The 15,470-nt window shown below is 38.4% G+C and overlaps 1 protein-coding gene across 1 annotated transcript in view; it reads left to right on the forward strand.

Annotated features, from left to right (window-relative positions):
* Positions 1-15,470, forward strand: part of MEGF10 (multiple EGF like domains 10) — a 156,263-nt gene that overhangs the window by 34,283 nt on the left and 106,510 nt on the right. The window contains exons 2-4 of the mRNA XM_036845309.1: positions 1,681-1,813; positions 9,203-9,304; positions 9,647-9,747. Coding sequence (XP_036701204.1) covers positions 1,698-1,813; positions 9,203-9,304; positions 9,647-9,747 — 319 coding nt within the window. The 5' untranslated portion in view covers positions 1,681-1,697. The remainder of the gene's footprint in view (positions 1-1,680; positions 1,814-9,202; positions 9,305-9,646; positions 9,748-15,470) is intronic.

The raw sequence follows: 15,470 nt of genomic DNA on the forward strand, positions 1-15,470 counted from the left end.
GTTCCCAGATACTAAAAACTGGTAACCTCATGGTGTGGAAAGTTAGTACAACTTCTCAAAATGCCAGCTCTCACCCAGAAAATAACTGCTTAGTCCCATAATCTGACCAGTTGTTTCTAGTTTCACTAGTTTACCAACAGGCAGGCTAATGCTTGTTTTCTTTTTAATTAATAAATGGATCTTTTTTTTTTTTTTTGGCCTCGCGGCATGTGGGATCTTAGTTCCCTGACCAGGGATTGAACCCGCGTCTCTTGCATTGGAAGCGATGAGTCTTAACCACTGGACCTCCAGGGAAATCCTGGATCAGCTATTTCTATGTCCATTTTTATAATGATTATATAAAATCATTTTATATAGTGTGACAAACTTTTCCTCCTTACTAAGGGCCAAGTTCCCCACACCCCTTCCCTCCCCTGCCTCCCAGGAGGAGGGCTTCTGTGCTTCCATGAGGGGCTCACCCTCCACCCAAGGGGCCTTATCAGGCAACCCTCCTCGCTCTTACTCCCACATCAATCACCAAGTCCCGTCTATTTCACCTCCTGAAAAACTCCCAGAGTCACTCAGTTCCCTGCAACCCCAGTGTTACTTCCTTATTTCACTCGCAGTCGTGTCTCACCTGACCTCCCTCTAATAGTCTCCTCCTGCATGTCCCTCACCCCCTGAAGCCAGTGATCTTTCGAATGTCACCCTGGAGCCTTTCCTAGCTCTCTGTAGTCCTCGGATGAGGTTCACATACTTTGCAATGTCTTATAAAACCCATGGTGATACGCACCATATCTTTCTCCAGCTGAGCTAGTTTGAGCTCCCTAAGTGTGCCTGACCTTCCCTCACCTCCGTTCCCTCTGTCTGGAATATCTCCTCCCTCTTCTGTCTCCTTTGCAGGCCTAACTCTTCTGAAGATATGTTGCTAATTGTTTTTCCTTTTTGGTCTTTCTTCCTCTCAATAGTAATACCAGGTTCATTTTTTCTAACACTGACCGCCAAACACCTTTACACTTTTTTCTATACACCTATGTAGAAACCTCTATAAAACAGCTGGTTTTGTCTCTGTTCAGCAGATGGGGAGACAGAAGCACTAAATATAAGAAATGTAAATCACGATTATTAAATTATAAAGATCTTGATGGGCTGGGACAGGAACTAGATCTGTGTTTTATGCCCAGTGTTTGCACGGTGCCTAGGATAGAGTGGGCATTCAGTGTACACTGAATGAATTATTGAATGACTCTCAGTTTAAGCCTGAGGTGCCTCTCTCTTGAGTCAATGGAGCTTCTGTTTCATTATTTATCCTCTAGGACAAATGAGGCCAGATTCCTCTGTGTGCCCTCTTCTTCCAGAAGGGAAATATGCCTGGTGAGAGAATCTGGAAGACTGTATTGCTCTGAGCTGTCTGGGTAGATTCCTTTAATGTTGGCTGGCATGGATGAGAAGGTCTTTTGTAATGGTGGCAATTAATGATGATTTGCAGTTTTTAGTAATTTACAAAATGGTGGCCATCCTGACAACATAAGAAGCATCTCTCTCTCCTGGACCATGAAAGCTGGTGACCCATCTTAAATCCAAGACTCGTTATGCATGTTTCAGCCCTAGTAACAACTGGTACTGAATAGTTGGTGTACTCAGAAGAATTCTGTTTGGGTCATTTTAACGCATCTTTAATTTGGATTTTTTTTCTTGTAGGCTGTTCTTCAGAAACAATGGTTATTTCTTTGAACTCATGCCTGGGCTTTATCTGTATACTGTTATGCCCCTGGATCAGGACGGCATCATCTCTGAACCTTGAAGACCCTAATGTGTGTAGCCACTGGGAAAGGTAATGGTTTTGAAAGTAGTCTGAGAAATAATTTCTGATAGATTCCTTTATATACTATCATTATCAGTACGATATATAAAATTAGAATTTGAGAAGAGATTATAAAATTACTTTTATGTAAAAATCATTAGTTATATGTAATAATGAGATAGTATAATTCACCTTGGTCTTAGAGAATATATATTATGTGAAGAAAACTTGATATACTGATTCTAACACAGGTGCAGTTGTAAGACCAAGGAAAACATTAATAGATCGATTAAAATGACCTCCCTAAGGTCTTCTCCCTGCTCTGTATCTATCTGCAATAATTTGGTGGAACTGGACTTATGCATGGGAACCAATGAGCGAGCAGTGGAAGACAGTGTGGAATAATATCCTAGAGTGTTGAAATGAATGGCATAAAAAATTGTGCAGTAGGTGGCCTGAAAGGGAGACATGATTTCTGGAGGAACTGGCAAGGCTGCATGGAAGTATTGTCCCCTGAGATGTCTTTGAAGACCTGAATAAGATGAGTAGATGGCAGTGATAGGGTGGGGTTCTAGGATGGAAGGTAGTTTGAAACCAGTGCCATGCAGACCACTAAGGGCTATGCCCAGTAAAACTAGAGTCAGTACAGGATTGAGGAGGGGAAGATTGAATAGATTATATGAAAGCAGATGATGTAGTATCCAGATCTGGGTGATTTGCAGTAGGAAATACAGAGGAAGTACAAAATAATAGGTCATCTTATAGTCCCTTTTGGAACACAGAAACAGCACAAACCATTTAGTGATACTGCAGTGCAGTCAAATGCAGTTTACTTGCTCTCACGTGCTACTTGCATTCCTAGGAAAGTGTGTATCTTTATCCAGAATTAACATTGCCCTTGCAAGTTTTTCAAGCAAATAGAAGGTGTCAAGTACTAGAGATTAATACATATTTGTAATAGCTGTAAGTTCAATGACATCAAACTCTTGTTTTCTTTTTCCTGTTACCCTCAGCATCATGATGAATACACCACAGAGTAAACATTCTCATCTCTGTGTCACCCACTGGTAGGATGCACAAAGCTCAGAGTCTTTCAAGCACAGCAGCTGTATTATTCTAGGGGCACACTTGTTCCTCACTCATAGCGTTATTTTTCGGTGAGGGCTCGTCCCCATCTCCATTGGCAGTATTACATTCAGGGTAACAAAAACATATTTTCCTGATCGATCAATAGAGTTATGTAGCCTTATGAAACTTTAAGCTGTAGAGGAAATATGTATGTGTAATAAAGTTCTATATATTTGTGCTATTCACTATGTTATATAGAATTTAAGGGAAGGGACCGCCTATTAATTATCTTTATAATTTTCACAGAACCACTCATAAAACATTTCACCAACAAAGTACATAATAAATATGATTAAAGTAATAAAAATGAATTGATGAATACATGAATAAGAACATATCAAATTTAGAAGAGGGAGAGTCCATTGGTGGTTGAACTTCTTGGAGGATGATAGATTTGGAATGGGGGGAAAAATCAAATTTGTTAGGTACTGTGAGATAAGAATCGAGAGATCTTGGTAATACATTAACTATGGATGTGAAAGAGGCAGAAAAGGCTGAGATTTAGAACCTGCTGTGAAAGAGTGGAGGTGTCATTGCACATATGGAAAAATAAAAAGAAGAGAGGTGATTTGACAGGGAAGAGATTACTGTGGTTTTATCATGTTGTACTGATATGATCAGTTTGAAATATGGGCCTGGATGAATGTTTAACTTTTCATTTAAACAAAACATTAAAAAGATATTTCCCCCAGTGTTGTTTGTTGTTGTTATTTTTTTTAATTTATTGGTTGTGTTGGGTCTTTGTTGCTGCACGTGGGCTTTTTCTAGTTGCCGCGAGCAGGGGCTACTCTTCGTTGCGGTGCGAGGGCTTCTCATTGCTGTGGCTTCTTTTGTTGCGGAGCACAGGCTCTCGGCGCGCAGGCTTCAGTAGTTGTGGCTCGAGGGCTCTAGAGCGCAGGCTCAGTAGTTGTGGCGCACGGGCTTAGTTGCTCCGCGGCATGTGGGATCTTCCCAGACCAGGGCTCGAACCTGTGCCCCCTGCATTGGCAGGCTGATTCTTAACCACTGTGCCACCAGGGAAGCCTTCCTCCCCCCGCCCCGCGCCCCCCCCCCCCAGTTTGTTTTGACATTGTCCTATCTTATAATCGTCATGGACAAAAAGGCCTTATGAAATATAAGAAAGAGTATTGGCTTAGCCCTGTTTTTTTCACTTAAGAAGTCCAGTGATCTTGGATGAGTCTCTTAACATCATCCAATTCAAAGATTTATTGTGAAACTTGCATCAAATAATGTATGAACGATGTTTTGTAAAATAAAAAGTGCTGGATGAATGTAAAAAAAAAGAAAAGAGAAATATGGGCCTGAAAGTGTTTGGGAATATAGATTTGGGAGTCTCCAGCATGATGAGAGAACAGATGAGCTCTCCGAGGGAAAGGCTACAAAGAGAAAAGAATCCAAGAATTCAAGTAATCCAGCACCCACTCAGATGTACACATTTTGTCCTGATTTCTTGCTCAATATTTAACCATACTTACCAACACATAATTGCATTGTTCTGTTCACCATTTTAAATTCCCAATGTCTAAAACACTACCTTGCATATGGCATGTGCTCAGTGAATAATTGTTGAGGAGTAAACTCACCTTCTGGTAGGAAAGGAAATGACTAAATATGGACATCAGTAGTGGGGATGGGGAGGGGGGGAGAGATAGAGAAGGGGCACATTAATCTCTAAACCTAATATAATTCCACTGTTGTACAGGTGATTAGAGTAACCGCTAAAATACTCACTCATAGGGAAGAAATTCAGTGTGGAAAAATAGGAAAATGATGGAGAATTTTTTCCTCTCTATATTTTTCCTATAAACTGCTAGAAAGAAAAATTGACAGCTGCAATCTTCTTATTGATAAATTTTCTGTTATAAGGCTAGATAATGATTCTTTGAAGAAAGGTTAAAAAAAAAGTGGAATTGTTTTGGCAAGAATGGAGAAAAGGAGTATAAATTAAAATGATCAAATAAAGGTGCAGCTGACAGGTTCTCCTGTATTTTCAAAAACTGAAATGAGCTTGAATTGAAACAGGGAGAGGAAGATTAGCTTCAAGGACAAAATTCCTGGTAGTAGGGCCAAGTAGTGCTCATTGTAGGTTTTCCTTACACTAAAACCCACCTGTCACCAATGGTTCCAAGCCACGGAATCACCTGCAGCCTTGCTTCTCAGTGTGGTCTGTGGAGCTGCAGCGGCAGGAACCTCAGCTGGGAGCTTGTTGGAAATGCAGACTCTCAGGTCCCTCCCCAGACCTACTGAATCATTTATTTTCAAATAAAAATATGCCTCATTTTAATGCAGCAATTGTGATTCTTAGAAGCTGTACATGAAAGGAAATGAAGGAAAATTAAATCATTTAAAATACACAAGGGATGCTTGTTATTAAAGGAATTCTGCACAGCATCCTTTTGGAAAATGAATAACTCCATGAATCATCTGTTCCTTCTCCCCATCTCCTTTCCCTGTTGTGTGAGTTTAAGTATTTCCATCTAATGGGGTTTCTTCTAAAGAAGGCGCAAATGAAGAGAAGCCATTCTCTGCCCAACCCCTTGGGGGTGGGACACAGGAGTGGTCATAATTGAAGCTGCATTCCTGAAGCGAGCAGAGATAAGAAATGATAATTATTACCATATTTGATTAAAGTAACAAGATAATTTAGGCAGATGAAATGTAATTAACCACTTTGGAATGTGTCCAAGTGATGATGGCTTTTCCCGCCTGTTCTTTGACCTTACATTAAATCTTGTTGGGGTTCCTCCCTGGACAATACTTAATAGTTTAAAATCACAGTGATGATATGTTTTCAGTGTGTTTGAGAAGATTAAACAAACAAGCAGGAGATAAAGGGTTTTGCATCTTGATGCTGAAAATAGTGTAGAATTGGGACCAGATTCCTTTTATACCACAGTTTGCCACTCACTGTCTGCTTTAGAAGCTTTCAATATTCTACAACATCTGAGAGGGGACAGAGGTACAGGATGCTGTCTGGGGGTCTTGGTGTTAGTACCAGCTCTAGACTGACCACTAGCACTGGGAGCTCGGTGTGGCTTATTTGTGATGAAAATGGGATTGGACTAGACAATCGAGAAGGTTGCTTCCCATTCTGTGACTTTAAGAGCAGCTGCAGATGAACAGGGAGGTGTGGACTATCAAGAGGTACTAATTAAGTTCAAACAACAGCCCTAAGGACCAGAGGAAGTCATCCAGTTCTCAGAGACATTTCCCTTCATGATGCGGGCACACAGCTTCCAGCAAGTGGCCCCTTGAAAAGTGACAACAACTTAATTGTCTAATGATAGGTGGGTATTGAGCAAATTAGGTGTAGTCGTGAGTATTTGGTAGTCATAATTTGAAAACTATTTACTAACATGGAAAAATGCTTATGATAGTCTTAAATTTAAAAAGTAGGTTTAAAATTATGTGTATAGCATGAGTATGAAAATATAAAAACAAAAAAACAAAACTATAAAAACTAAAAACCCTAGGGATGGTAAAAGAAGTACAGCAAAATGCTATGTGTGGTTAGGTAAGTTATACAATTCTCTCCCTCTCTTCTTAAAAATGTGTTTTCCAGATTTTCTAGTGTGATTATAATATCATTAAAAATGAAAAGTAAAAAAGAGAGATTGTTTAGAAAAGAAAAAGAGTGTATGAAAAAGAACAGAAAAGAAATTTGGGTTGAAAAGGCTTAGAACCCTTCTCCCGTAAACTTAAGTGGAAGCCTCAGTAGCTGATCAATGTGAAAAGTAATTTATATTCGGTCTGTTCTTCATTGAGTTTGAGACTGAATAATTCTAATGAGAAGCGTCAAGACTGAAGAGAAATGCTCAACCATAGTGAATTTTACACTTCGATTTTCCCCAAACTCTATATATTTCTCTATTAAAGTAAGAGCAGGTTATTTTTAGCATTTACGTGCTGGCCTCTCTTGAGAGCAGTTTGAGGGCAGGAATTGCATAGAATTTATTCAATAAACATTTGTTGAATTGGAATCCTTAATGGTTTGATTATCCTTTTATAGAGAAGAGCTTTTTTATATCCTAAAAGCAGAGAAGCATCCTGCAAATTAAGCTATTGGTGAGCAGCAAATATCCAGAAGAGGAAACTCATGTACTTTAACATTTTCTCTTACTGAAGAAACCTTCCAGGCTGCTAGAAATTAGTGAAAACACTTTTCACGTTTGCTTGTGGAGTCAGCTCCCCCATCACATCCAATGGCGTGTGTTTGGCCAGGGTCCCTTAGTTGATTATCACTTTTGCTCTCCAAGCCATTCAGATCTTAACACTTAACATGGCCTGTGAAATTTTGTGGGAATACTGCATCAGGCCTACTTCTAACAAACCAATTTAGTTCAGCTAAATTAGTACTATAGAGCCTGGTAGATTACAATTTTTCACTCAAGCAGCATTAATTTAGGGTGGTTTCTTTTTCATTCCCATAGCACATGTGGAAAGTTGTTCTGTTTTGCTCATGGGAATGTAGGACTGCCTAGATGGCAGTTCAACACACAGAGGACATTCATTCGCTTTGCTCTCCACTAGAAATGGAATGGAGAAATAATGCTGCAGGCCTTTACAAGCTGCTGGATAGGGAGGGAAAAGAATTGGCGAGGAAGTCTTAGAAATTGCAACAACCTGAACCTCAGGACACTGCTAGGGGTCTGAAGAAAATCTGAATAGCTTCATGTGATATTTCATTCCAAGAACATTTATATTTTAACGCAGGCCTCTCGCTTTACCCCAAAGGAGTTATATCAGAGATGTAGGCCATGGTATACTCGACGCTTGTCTGAACCTGTTCCTGCAGGTGTTGTCTGCTGGAGTAGAAGGAAGTAGTCATCTGAAATGTATGTTAGAAATGCAGAATGCCAAGTAAGAAGGGATCTCCAAGAACATCTCTGAACCCCTGGCTTTACGATGTGATTGTCAAAACCCAGGGAATTGAGGTTACCTGCTGAAGGTCAGCCAGGTGCTCAGTGTCAGATCAGGATGACAACCCTGCCTTCTTCTAATCCAGTGATCTTTTCAGTAGGACCTGTTGCATCTGCCTCAGGTTTGTGGAGGATCCCTGAATTTACCTAGAAATCAAGTTGCAATGTCCCAAAGAATCAAGTACAAACAGTATGAATAGTATGATTAATTCATGGATGTCTCATAATGACTGAGAGAGACCACTTGGAGAAAGAAATCGGTCTGTTTGTGAGGCCAATACTGCTTAGCTTTTCAAATTAGAAGTTTCTGCTCTCTATCTAACCTGAATTCTTCAGGCTGAAATTTTAACCTCATTCCTTCCGTACCTTCTGTAGTTGATAGTTCCTATTAATGAACTTGGGCTATTGATCTACACCAAGTGAGTCCATGATTGAGGCCCATTTTGTTGTTGTTGTCGTTGTTGTTAGCATGAATTAAAGATTTTAGTGGAGATCTTTAAGAGACTGTTAAAGAAAATAGAATAAATTGTTTTGAAAAGAAGATTCTCTAGATTTTCCTATAGGCAAGAAATCTGAGCTCTTGCGCATGTAATAGACTGCTTTGAAATGAAGAAATATAGGATTGAACATTGAATATTCTTTATATTTCATGGGTGTTTTTCAGCCACATTCTTAGGCCCATAGGAGTGCATGCTTTTACTCTAACAAGAAGCTGTTAGTGAAAATATGTTGGAAAACAGACTGTTTAAGTAGCAGCAGGTTGTTCGTATGATTATTTCAGGCTAACTGTCTCAGCCATATGTTTAGAATTGGGTTTAAAGACTTCTTTGTAGCTTCTTTATAGAGGTTGTATATATTCTTCCATTGCCTAGGAAGTAGGGCAGGCACAAGAAAGAAAATTATTACAAGTTCCAATCAGAGAAATATAGTCTTTCTGATTTTCCAAAATCAGTAGCAAAATGTACTTGGATTGTCTTTTTTGCTGATTACCATTATTATTTGCATGAGGCCTAGATTGAAAACAATTTGTGAAAGGTCTTGATATTCCTGGACTCTGGGGGAGGCGATGGGATTAAATACAGAAAAATATGTGGTGATACGTTTTTAAATTTAGGAATATCAGAGTTTTGGGTGAATAGTAAATGAGATGTTTTTGAAATGTATAGCATGAACTCTTGTCTTTAAAATATATTATTAATATTGGATCTTTTAGGGTTCTAGTACAAATAGAAAAACCTGAAGATTCTCTGTTAAAGGTCAGTGTGGAGTTGCAAGTGGAGATAATTTAGCCAATGACTGTTTTTTGGTACGTAGCCTATCAGTAATGTAAGAAAGAGAAATACTGATTCCCTCTCTTTCCTCTTCTTTTCAGCTACTCCGTGACTGTGCAAGAGTCATACCCACATCCCTTTGATCAAATTTACTACACTAGCTGCACTGACATTCTGAACTGGTTTAAATGCACGCGGCACAGGTACTGGAAGCTCAGATGTATTTATGTGTTTGGCAAACTGGGAAGGAGTCTGATATGAGATATCTCGAGATAAGTGAAGTAGGGAAGTCATGAAACTTGATTCCTTGAAATAAAGTGTAGGTTGGCTTAAATGGACAATCAGTATATTCTTAGCAAATTATTGAGTTAGCATAATATTGGTCAAAACATATATCCCATGTTTCTTCTTAATTATTTTGGAGTACTTTGCTTTTTATACCTTTATTATATTTAATAGCTTTTTGTATTAAAATATAAAGTCTTGATTTCTAATCAAATTGCAGGTCCAAAAAAGTAACAATGTGATTTTTCCCCTTTCTATAGAATCAGTTATCGGACAGCCTATCGACATGGAGAAAAAACTATGTATAGGCGCAAATCCCAGTGTTGTCCTGGATTTTATGAGAGCAGGGAAATGTGTGTCCGTAAGTAAGACTTGCATCTCTTGGAGGTTCATTTATTTTTTGCAGTGTTGGTTTGCATTTAAGGGAGGCTGAAACAGAGGCCTGGGGAGATGGGGCATCTCGGATCATTCCCTTTCATTCACTGCTGCTTTCTTGGCCTCTGTAAGGAGGGAAGCATTAACTGTGTCCCTCTGTCCTATGAAAAATCTCCAAATGAATGTCACTTGAGGAGAAAGCAGATGTTGTAGAAAGATGATTCAAGGCTGGATGCTGCGATTCTCATTACAGTCCTTCAATAAATGTCTGTTTGGAAATTGGTCAGGGAGTCATTGAACTTAGGTCACAGAAGAGAACAGAGATATAACCTTCCTGCAGCAGCTCAACAGAGTCCCAAGTCAACTTCTGAGAGGCCAGCATGTTCTTTTCTGGTACATAGAATGATAAGCTTATTAAAAGTAGAGGAGCTTTTGCAGTAAGAAATGACTGTAAGTCTGGGTTACAAAGTAGACCTTCTTTTTTCATTGTCATTTCTTTCCTCCCTCCCCTCCGCATCTCACCAATTCATTTTGTGATGTCTCTTTTTTTTAACATCTTTATTGGAGTATAATTGCCTTACAGTGTTGTGTTAGTTTCTGCTGTGTAACAAAGTGAATCAGCTATACATATACATGTATCCCCATATCTCCTTCCTCTTGTGTCTCCCTCCCACCCTCCTTATCCCACCCCTCTAGGTGGTCACAAAGCACCGAGCTGATCTCCCTGTGTTATGCAGCTGCTTCCCACTAGCTAGCTATTTTACATTTGGTAGTGTATATATGTCAATGCCACTCTCTCACTTCGTCCCAGCTTACCCTTCCCCCTCCCTGTGTCTTCAAGTCCATTCTCTACATCTTTGAGATGTCTTAAGAGAAGTTTGATGTTTTATGATACACTTCAGGAAATCCTAGAATATCATGTGACATGCAGTTTGCAACTGGGGTTTCTTACCATTGTGTGTAGGACACTTAGAAGAGAGCAATAAAAACAATTTTATTCAAATATTTTGGCTCAACACAAAGTTAGAGGGACACCTTTGCTTTCTGAGCTGAGATGCTGGTGTTGAGTAGCATAGAGAGAGACAAAGTTCTGCTCTAATTTGGAGGCACTAGGAGTGATTGGACACATCACTGGGCTTAAAACTCTGCAGACCTGTGTGATAGCACTGGCTTGGCCACCACTCATCTGGGTGGCCCTGGATAAACCATTTATAACTCTTTGAGGCTAATTTGCACTCAAGCAGCAAGGGGGCTTGGACCAGTGTATGTGTCATCTTCCTTCCAATCCCTGGAGTCTATTCTTTATTTATATAGACAGGGGTGATTTCTCAAATTTTTATTCAAAACCAAGGCTATACATTATAAATGTTCGTTAAAGAGAAATTATAAAATGTAACTAAGTGAAAAAAAGAAAATACAAATATGTTGTGAATGTCTTTCCTGGTCAGTAAATGAACTTCTATAACATTTAACAAATGTCAGTATGTTATTGCATTATAGATGTTTATTTGACTGATCTCAACTCTTGAATATTTACATGATTTCCAAGTTTTAACTATTATGTACTGCTTTAGAAGACATCACTGTGGTTAAATCTTTGTTCATATCCATAATTAATAGGTAAGGATAACTTCCTAGTAGTAGAATTGCTGGGTCAGAGGCATACACATATTTCTAAGATGTTTGGTGTTTTTCCAATTTATACCACCACCAGCAGTATAGAATGTCTTTTTGCTTATACCCTGTGGCAATTTTCCCTTTGCTATTTTTTTTTCTTTATTTGCACGTGTTTGATTAATAATGATGCTGAATAAGAAAAATTACATGTTTATAATCAAACATCTTAGAGAATAATCATGAAGTGATCTCTGTGGCCCAGGTTGATGGGAAATTTTCAAAGGAAAGCCCTGAATACACACAGTGAAGAGTGGAGAGGCTTGGCTGGTTGGGCTGGCCACTTTACAGAAGCTTCAGGGTGACATTATCTTGGTGCACTTACCAGGGTTCAAACTTACAAATACAATTGTCAGCACACTGAGAAAATAGTTCTATCTCCCAGGATTCTCTTCTGTTAACCCAAGTCATAGGAATCATCCATAAAGCCAGGATGCTAATTCATTGTTACACAGCACCTGGAGAGGTGCTTACAGTCTTCTGGTCATACCTTTTCTCCTTGAAGGTCTGGCATGTGGGAAACTAGATTTTATTGGCAGCTGATGTGGGGAGTGTGGATCCGAGCAAGGTCAGTTAGAGAGAAAATTTTTAGTGCTTCGTGGTTCCAGCCTTCCATAGCCCAACACCGCCATCATTTTATTCAGTAGTGCAGCCTGCCTCAGAAAGCAAGGCGATCCCACAGCACCATCACACCTGCTAAAAATTATTGCCGTCATATGATGGTAAAGATAACTCTTCCTTGATCTCACGCAAAACAGGTTGCAAGGTGTCCTCCTGATCGCTTGGATGGACATCTCTAGAATTTGCCTGTAAAATTCTCCTTTTCTAAGCCTTCTTGGCTGACCAACTGTTCCTGGAGACTGAAATATTTTTTCTTTAGATATGTTAATATATTTAATCAGCTTACTGTCTAGTCTCAGAGGCATGGAAGCTATTTGATCTCTTTAAGGGTATTTTGCATCTCTCCACTCTGATGTCTCGATTTCACAGCTTAACCCCAGAGGACAGTCATGCTTCCCTGACTTCCTTGTTCTTGGGGATGCCACTGGTAAATCTTCTGTTCTCTCAACAGCTGACACTAGTGAGGCACCCTTGTGGATAGAGAAGGAAGAGAGAACACATGATTCTTTGTTTTGCTTTCATAATCATTTTTTCAACTAGGTTTTGCTGCCAGGCACCTAGCACAGTCACCATTTTAACTGTTTCCAGCAAGTTATCGAAAGGAATTGAAACACAAGAATTGGTAATAATTTTAGTTTAATTTTGGTAATCAGTTTACCTAGAAGGCAAAAAAAGGATGGTTTCACATAACCACCTGTATTAGAAAAATAGTTTCTTTTAGGTATCTGGCTTATCTCCCCTGGAGAGTAAGTTCCGTCCTCCCATCCCTCCCCACCCCTGCTGCATCTGCCCAAGATTATGCATCTCTGCTAAATTCTCAGGCTGTGCAGAAGCTGCTGGTCCATAGAGCACACTTTGGGTAACAAGGGTCTGTGTTCAGAAAACAGACATGTACCATCAGGCAGGAAGAGCCAAAATGGGGAGTTCAGGGAATAACGTGGTTAGAAGCCTTTCCTAAGAATCTGGTCGGAAAAAAAGAATGAATTGGAAAATCTTCCAAGGAGAAAATATTACTAGACATGAAGATGTCTATGATTCCTTCATGAGGTTTTAACCTGTTCATAAAATTAATTAAGCTTGTAAGTGTATTCATTTTTCAGGGTCACTATTATTGCCTAATTGTGTGTTTCATTGCTTTTTTAAAAACTGGAATGTCATTTATTTACTTTCTTGACTTTTTAAAAAAATTGAAATAGAGTTGTCATACACTATCATGTTAGTTTCAGGTTACTACATAGTGATTTGACATTTGTATATACGAAGAAATGATCTCCAGGATAAGCCTAGTAACTATGTGTCCCCATACAGAGTTATTACAACATCATTGACCATATTCCTTATGCTGTATATTACTTACATACCTGTGGTTTATTTATTTTATAACTGGAGAGTTTTACTTCTTAATTGCCTTCACCTATTTCACCCCCACCCCCTCCTCCCAGAAACCACTCATTTGTTCTTTGTATCTATGATTCTGTTTTCATTTTATTTTGTTTTTAGATTCCACATATAATTGACATCATACAGTATTTGTCTTTTCTGTCTGACTTATTTTGCTTAGCATAATACCCTCTATTCATTTTGTTACAAATGGCAAGATTTCATTCTCTTTTATGGCTGAATAGTATTCCACTATATATGTATATCACATCTTCTTTATCCATTTATCCATTGATGGACACTAGGTTGTTTCCACATGTTGGCCTTTGTAAATAATGCTGCAGTGAGCATGGGGCGGCAGATATCTTTTTGTGTTAATATTTTGTTTCCTTCAGATAAATATGCAGAAGTGGAATTGCTAGATCACATTGTAGTTCTATTTTGAATTTTCTGAGGAACCTCCATATTTCCATAGTGGCTGTACTAATTTATGTTCCCACCAGCATTGCTTTTCTCCACATCCTTGCCAACACTTGTTATATCTTGTTTTTTTGATGATAGCTATCCTAACAGATGTGAGGTGATGTCTCATTGTGGGTTTGATATGCATTTCCCTGGTGATTAGTGATGATGAGCATCTTTTCACATACCTGTTGGCCATCTGTATATCTTCTTTAGAAAAATGTATATTCAAATCCTCTGCCCATTTTTTAATCAGATTTTTTGGTTTATTTTTGCTTGTTGATGGTTTTGTTGGTATTTGCTTTGCAATGGCTTTTTAGTTTGATGGAGTCTCAGTTGTTTATTTTTGCTTTTGTTGTCTTTGCTTTTGGTGCCAAATCCAAAAGATCATCACCACGACCCATGTCAAGGAGCTTACCATGTATGTTTTCTTCTAAGAGTTTTATTGTTTCAGGTCTTGTGCTCAAGTCTTTAATCCATTTTGAGTTGATTTTTGTGTATGTTGTAAGATATGGTCCAGGTTCATTTTTTGCATGGGGCTGTCCAGTTTTTCCAGCATCATTTATTGAAGAGACTGTTCTTTCCCTCTTGTATGTTCTTGGCTCTTTTGTTGTAAATTAATTGACCACACATATATGCATGGGTTTGTTTCTGGACTCTCTATCTGTTCCATTGATCTATGTGCCTGTTTTTATGCCAGTACCATGCTGTCTTGATTACTATAGCTTTGTAATAAAGTTTGAAATCATGGAGTGTGATACCTCTAGCTTTGTTCTTTTTTCTCAAGGTTGCTTTAGCTCTTTGGGGTCTTTTGTGGTTCCACACAAATTTTAGGATTGATTTTTCTATTTCTGTGAAAAATGCCATTGGAATTTTGATAGGGATTGAATTGAATCTGTAGATGGCTTTGGGTAGTATGGACATTTTAACAATATTAATTCTTCCAAACATGAGCATGGAATGTATCAAATATATTTGAGTCAGGTTTTATGTATTTGTTTGTGTCTTCTTCAGTTTCTTTCATCAATGTCTTATAGTTTTTAGTGTGCAGGTCTTTCACCTCTTTGGTTAAATTGTTCCTAGATTTTTTATTCTTTTTGATGCCATTATAAATGGGATTTTTTTCTTAATTTCTTTTAAAGTTAGTGTTCATAATTAATTTTGATGTACTAAAGTTATAAATCTAAAACCTAGTTGTTTCTTGACATAGAAACCAAACTTACAGTTCCCAAAAGGGAAAGGGAGGGTGGGAGGATAGATTAGGAGTATGGGATTAACAGATACAAACTACTATACATAAAATAGATAAGCAACAAAGATTTACTGTATAACACAGGGAACTATATTCAGTATCTTATAACAACCTATAATGGAAAATAATCTGAAAAAAATATATATGTAGCTGAATCACTTTGCCGTACACCTGAAACTAACACAATATTGTAAATCAACTATAGGTCAATTAAAAAAAATAAACAACAGCAACAACAACAAAACCTAGTTGTTTCTTAAGCTAAAATCACCTTACAGGTGTTTCATTCATCAGTCTACCAAACTTTAACAAACACATAA

The sequence above is a fragment of the Balaenoptera musculus genome, chromosome 3, assembly GCF_009873245.2.
Source record: "Balaenoptera musculus isolate JJ_BM4_2016_0621 chromosome 3, mBalMus1.pri.v3, whole genome shotgun sequence".
NCBI lineage: Eukaryota > Metazoa > Chordata > Mammalia > Artiodactyla > Balaenopteridae > Balaenoptera > Balaenoptera musculus.